We start from the raw sequence: 7,021 nt of genomic DNA, 5'->3' as shown, positions 1-7,021 counted from the left end.
TTGGTGTTACATGGTGTTGAGGAGATTCACCTTGGTGGACAGTTACAATAGTTTGTATTCTAGTTCAGTTTTATTTCATTGTGACTTTTTTTTTTTTGGCTGTTTCAATAAATTTTTTAAAGTGTCTAATTTTTTTGTTTTAGTTTAGTTTTTATTAACTATAGTGGTGGTTTTAGCTTTCTCATACTTTGATCAATTTTATTTCTCAGAATTGAAGACGGTCAAAGTATCGTATTGTGATTATGTACAAAATTGACTTGGTAACGACTGCTCAACTGAAGATACCAAATCAATTTCACGTCTGTTTGAAAGGTTGATAAATAGATTCAGAAACACAGAAACTGAGCATATAATATCTATGATTTCAGCGTGTTTAGTTAGTTTTGTAAACGCACAAGACTGTTCCAGTTATAGATTATTTCCTATTAATTACTGTTTTTATTTATTAATGAAAATGCTTTCTCAGTTTCAGTTTTAGTTATTTCGAAAGTTTTAATTAAGCATAACTCAGTATAACTACAGCCTGATTAGCACCACATCATCTGCTTTTTGCAGACAACGGGGTTTAATGAGAAAGGTTTTCATTCAAATTGTTTTGGTTCTTTTTTTCAGCAGCACATTTCAATCTGTTCCTCTCAATAAAGATCAACAATTACTTTAAGAAGATAACGCATCCTTTTCAGATGATCTCTCAAATGCTAATATTAAAACTTCAAAATTAAATCTTTAAAATGGTAAAATAAGGACACAGCATCAAATTAACCACAACTGACTGGGGGGGGGGGGGGGGGGGAAATCATCTGAGTCATTTTAACAAAGAAAAGACAAGAAAATAACCACACACACAAAAAAAACAAGTGTCTAAATCCTGTCTAACACCAAAACCTTTAGTGTAACAAGAGTTTAATATGCGTAATGTTAGCGCCTGTAATAATCAAGTCCTCACCTTTCAGTCCCTGAGGCTGAAGTATCACATTTTCTCATCAAAGTGACTATTAGTCACAGTACGCAGCTGGGCAGCAGGGGTGAGGGCAGAGCCGCGCGCCACCAAAACGCCATTATTGAACGTGTCGGTCTTTTGTCATTAATCATTGGGAACAAATGAATCACTTTAGTCATGCTCTGGAGTCTGGGACAACCGCCGCCTGCTCAATGGGATCATGTTCACGCTCACACTCTAACATGATACCCACAACTTCCACGTGTGGGAAGTTCTTGGGACTTTGCAACATCTGTTTCTGATGAATGCAAACGTCTCTTCTTTGGTCTCATTTTGCCCCAAAAAATAAAAAATAAAAAAAAATTGTTCTAGAAAATCTTGTGGTTTGTTGAAACGCAGCTTGTGCTGCTCGTGTTCACACTTCTAATCATCTCCAAACAAGCCAGTGCTATGACAGCCATGTTTTTAATCTCCTCCGGCAACACATTTCTCTCTCTCTCTCTCTCTCTTTCTCTCTCAATGCAGAATCTCATTTCCCTGCAGTGTTTTGGTGGCCTGGAACTCAGCAAACATGGCGCGTTATTCTCTCTCATGCTCGGTGGAGATGAGAACTTCTACACGCAGGCAGGATGACTGATAACTAATGAGCTGAAGTCGTTCTTCCTAATTGGTTTCCTGCGATCACAGTGTCACTCTGTGAAACACCACCTTCCACCTCCTGCTCTCTCTCTCTCTCTCTCTCTCTGAGCGCACACACAGGATGGGGAGGGACTGATCCACACACCATAAGTTGGGTCAGACTGGCTTCATGTCAGCACATCACCGCCCACCAGACGGGTTCCAGGCGCGTCCACTGAGAAGTGTAGCTCCTTGACCGTCATGCAGCTGCAGAATTGACTCTCTGGGCAGTGGGCGATCTCTTCCCAACCCCCACGGCTCTGAAGTTGCCTCTGTTCAGGTGGAGGTGCTCGAACTGCTATGACCTCTAAGGTCAAGTCGAAATGCTCCGAGATGCTGGGGAAGAGGAGACACAGTCCAGTGGGCCAGCTCCCACCGCCGGCCACCTCCAGCAAGCCGCTGACGCCCTTCGGCATCGAGGACATCCTCAGCAAGCCGTGTGGGAAGAGGAGCCGGCCGCTCCCGACGTCTCAGCGGGAGAGCAGCCCGTCCGACTGGCCGCCGCTGGGCCCGAGCTCCCCGCTGTGCGCGCTGGAGGAGCTGGCCAGCAAAACCTTCCGGGGCCTGGAGGTCAGCGTCCTGCAGGCTGCAGAGGGTAATCGCTGCTCTGCTCTTTGTTTCTGCAACAGCCTTCAGTGTTTCTGCCACCTGTTTTCTCTGGGAGAAGAATTTCTACAAGAATTTGGTCAGGATAATAATTCAACTTCTGAGGTGGAAAATAGTCTATGTATTTTATTATGTTCAAACATATCAACAGTTTGCCTTTTAGTCATTATTTTTATATGTTAAATATATGTGTAGTTGATAGACATCCACTTTTTGACTGTCCATCTCTATACCTTCAGATTTTTGTCCTGTAGAGTCTAAAAGGTTTTAATGCCAAGCGTTCTTGTAGAACATAGAAATTTATAGCAATATATACATATATAATAATTAAAACCCACAAAGAACAGAAACATATAGTGCAATCCAGCATAATAACATCCAACTCTGTACATAAGAGCATTAGACATTCTAATAATGTTAAATTATTACGCAGGAATGTTTTTATTATATTGTTACAATGTTATTTCCAAAAACTGGAGACCTGTAAGCTCATCTTTTTATATTAACAACTTATGGATAAAAAATTCCATAAGCATTTTTTTGTCCTTCGTGCTTCTGGAAAAAGTAGCAGCATTGCTGTGTTAAAGGTAACAAACATTAATGTCGACAGCCGGAGGAAACCAAAAGTTTATGATGAAATTAAACCTAAAAATCTCAACTTTTGCTTCGCAGATGATCTTCAAATTAAAAATGGTTGTTCTCTTACTAAAAAAAAAAAAAGCGTATGAAATACAGCTTGAGATACAGGCAGAGTAAGCAATAACATGTAAAGAAAATAGACGGTAATGAATGAATATTTATCGATGGTTTTGACAATATTTAATAGCGTTAAACCAGAACCGATACCATCTAAAGAGCCATTTTTTTTGCTTCGGTCCAGTTAAATAGAACTAGTTCAGAACCGCAGACGTTACATGATGCTTTGGAAAAAGTGAACTTATTTTTTTGATAAAGTTCTACTGCAGTAAATTCACTTCTGAAGAAGAACTACTTTGTTTTTAGATTTTAAAGTAACTTAAAAAGAGGATGGACATATTGTCTTCCATAGGACGTCGATGTTCATGGAGGATATTTTTTAAATCACATAGATTTGAATCTCATTGCACAATTTACTGATATTACTGATGCCTTCACTGTGGTTCTGTTGTGGAAGTTCAATACAATCACTCCATGAAAAACAGGGGGGGGAAACTGGTGAAACCTTCATTCGTTATTTATTTTAAAACATTAGTTGGTTCTTTATCAGTTTTATGTAAAGTTATCTGATCATTTAAGATGATTCAGTTTAAACCTATAGATTCAAACATTTCAGCGTAGACATTTGAACTCTAAAGTATTTTTGCTAAACAAGACAGTAAGTTTACAATAAAACAAAAATAATAATAACAATAATAAAAACAGATTTCAACAGAATAAAATGAATGTGACTCCTATTGTATATTTCTGTATTTGAATATTTCTATTAATGCTTTTATTGTATAAACAAATCTCGTCATGTAAATGTTCCAATTAAATAAAATTAGACAGCTACTTATTAGTCTAATTAATATTGTCAAAGCTTTTATTAGCGTGACCCCCAAAAGATCGAGTCACTCTCCTGGTTCCGTTCACTCTGTAATTATCTGGACCCGGTCTTTCTCCTCCTCTCAGGCCGGGACGGTCAGGGCCTTTTCGGACGGAGGAACGCCCCTAAAAAGCGCCGGAAGTCCCGGACGGCCTTCACCAACCATCAGATCTACGAGTTGGAGAAACGCTTCCTGTATCAGAAGTATCTGAGCCCGGCGGACCGGGACCAGCTCGCCCAGCACCTGAGCCTGACCAACGCGCAGGTCATCACCTGGTTCCAGAACAGGCGGGCCAAGCTCAAGCGGGACCTGGAGGAAATGAAGGCCGACGTGCAGTCCGCCAGAGCCGCCGGAGCTGTGGCCTTTGAGAAGCTCTCCAAGCTGGCGGAGCTGGAGAAGTGCGCGGCCGAAGGTCTGGGCCTGGTGGCGCGCTCTGCGCGGAACCGGGCCGGAGGCCCCGAGCAGAGGTTCGGCAGGACTGAAGGAGATCTCAACAGGCCGCATGCGTCTCCTACTCTTCCTTCCCCCAAGCTGCCGCGAGACAGAGACGGACCGGTCAGCAGGTACGGTTCGGAGGATGATGAGGAGGAGGAAGAGGAAGAGGAGGAGATCGATGTGGGTGACTGAAGCATCCCACGTGGCGTGGAGTGACTGTCGTGGTTTCCCTACTTTAACTCAATTACACTATCGAACGTGGTTGACTGAATATGAAGGTATTGTTCGGTGCCAAAGTATTTGTGGCTTGGAACTGAGAAGTTGAAAATAAAAATCTTCTTAGAGCTACGTAACTGTAGATTTTATTTTTAGTACAACATACAAAACAACAATTACACATATTCAGATTCAATTCTTAAGTATAAGATACAAATTGTATATATATATATATATTTTTTTTTAGCCACACTTAAAAATTAAAAAAAGGTCTCGGGTTGCTGTGTTGGCGCAGGGCTTAAGGACAACCCACCTGTCGCAGGTTCGATTCCCAGCCTGATGGCCTTTATTTGTCTTCCCCCTTCTCTCATTGCCTATTTTCCTGTCAATTCACTATCAAATAAAGGCCAATAAAGCCTTTGAAAAAAAAATAAAAATCTTGCATCTACAAATTTGCCTGAATGGTGTAAAACAAATCCGCATACCTTTGTCAGAAAAATGTAACGTGAATATTTGTTTTAATCACTCAGACACAAAACTACTGCTACACTGAACCTCGATACGAGTCACAGAGTCAGTTCAACAAGTCACAAAAACAAATGTCCTGCTGGGATGTTTTTGCTGCTCAGTAAATTATAAAACTCCTTCATTGAGCCTGTAAAACAGATTTGTATTTCACAGAATCGGTATGAATTTTAAAAAATATGGCAAATCCATCCATAGACCTAATTAATAAGGATATAATTTCTAATACATTTAAGAAGATGGAATGGTATTATGTAGCCTATTGAATTGTCCACTTAGCAAAAAACATTTAGTGAGCAGCTTCCAAAGTATAAGAAAGTAAAATTCAAAAGACACAAACTGGGTTAGACAAGAGAGGAAGAAGAGATGGTTGGGATTTGAACCTGCATTGGCCGTGTCGAGGATTTAGACCTCCTTATGTAGGTTGTGCTTAACGCCCCGCCCCACCACAGCGCCCTGGTCAGTACAGGACCTGTCTCTGGTGAAGCTGGCGCCATGACGTCGGACGTAGGATGCTAATGTGACATCGAACTTAATTGTTTCAAGTAAAGTCAAAGTAAAAAGTTCGATAAGTTAAAAAAATTTAACTTTTAAGTTAATTCAACACAAAAAAGTAAGTTGTCATCATCACTAAACCAAAAGAATTAAGTGAAATTACTGTAAATATTCCATAACATGAACACTTTTAAGTTCTTTGAGTTACCTTAGTGTGACTCAAAGAATACAATTTGTGTCTTGCGCTTAAGAATCCAAAGAGGCGTAAAACATCTACGACCGCAGGAGTCCTTTACGATTTTTTTCTCTGCCGCTTCAACTTTTCAGTTTCGAGTCACAAACACTTTTGCATCAAAAAATGCTTACATAATCGAAGCCTTGTATTAAATCAGGCTGAACTGTGTACACTGACTCCGGATCCTCGGAGCTCTGGGTGTGTTTCTGGAAGGTGTGTGAGCCCCACCACCGAAGTGCCTTGAAGCGACGGGTGGCCTGAACACATTTATTAATATTTTTCTTCAAAACTCCAGGGGGAGGTCGTAACATTCTAAACCAAACCAGATCTCTTTTATTTTAAGTGTCGTTCATTGGTCAGCCTACTATTAATTGATTCATGAATATGCACAATCCGCAGCTATGTAACGCGTGTCTCGGTAAGATGACGCACACGTGGCCCCGCCGTGGCCCCCGCCAGCTCCAGGCGAACACAGTCGGCCTGCGGTGATTTGGACTGGAGTCCATATGGTTCCAGTGTTGTCGACTTCAGCTGTGAGCCACTTTCATGGATTAACTAAATCCGTCCATTGAACAATTAGACCCTGTTTGTGGACACGCTCCCTGGGGCCATGAATATGAATGTGCCTCAGCGGGTCGCCGCTTTTTGTCTGGGTTAAAGCTTCCCACCGTCAGCTAGTGCAAGACTTTCAACCATTTGCCTCATTTTCCAAGGAGCGGGCTGGTAGGCTGCAGCCATGGGAACAATAAACTGGTGCCAAAAGTCCCAGTGTTGTGAGCTTAAAAAATAAATAAATAAAATATTTTTAAAAAGCAATTAATATTTCATGCATTGTGTACAATAACTGGTCAAATCCATCCTCCCATCCATTTTCTAACACCCTTGTCCCTAGTGGGGCCGGGAGAGGTGCTGGTTCCGGGCGAGCGACGGGGTCACCCTGGACAGGTCACCAGTCTGTCGCAGCTGGTAAAATCCGCTGATTCAAATTTAAAACTGTTGTAGTTTGGTGTTTATTGAGCTGTTTTGTGGTTGCTGTGCCACAGCGCACCATAAAATAACCTTAATTTTAAATTAAATCTATCAAGTAGATCTTAGCATCTAATTAGTTACAACCACAGCAAGTCAACATGCTACTTAATGTAGCAATCGGTAGCCCTGATTTCTAACTTTGAGTAATAAAGGCCAAAAGAATAGATTCGTGACTCGATTATTGCATCACACAAATATTTTTTTTTCTACTAAACATATTTTTTCTTGTAAATGCATTCTTTTATTTCTTTGCATCCATGCAGACCCCGGCAGGCAGACAGAAACTGGTGTGTGAAC

General features: G+C 41.1%; 1 protein-coding gene across 1 annotated transcript; it reads left to right on the top strand.

The window, feature by feature from the left end:
- The first annotated feature begins 1,918 nt into the window (after positions 1-1,918).
- On the top strand, positions 1,919-4,768 carry LOC102237544 (transcription factor LBX1-like). The gene is made up of 2 exons (XM_005806588.2): positions 1,919-2,213; positions 3,875-4,768. The coding sequence occupies exons 1-2, from the start codon at positions 1,919-1,921 to the stop codon at positions 4,414-4,416; spliced, it is 837 nt and encodes a 278-aa protein (XP_005806645.1). The 3' UTR covers positions 4,417-4,768.
- Positions 4,769-7,021: the final 2,253 nt, after the last annotated feature.

The sequence above is a fragment of the Xiphophorus maculatus genome, chromosome 22, assembly GCF_002775205.1.
Source record: "Xiphophorus maculatus strain JP 163 A chromosome 22, X_maculatus-5.0-male, whole genome shotgun sequence".
NCBI lineage: Eukaryota > Metazoa > Chordata > Actinopteri > Cyprinodontiformes > Poeciliidae > Xiphophorus > Xiphophorus maculatus.
This window is presented reverse-complemented; position numbering and strand designations above follow the sequence as displayed.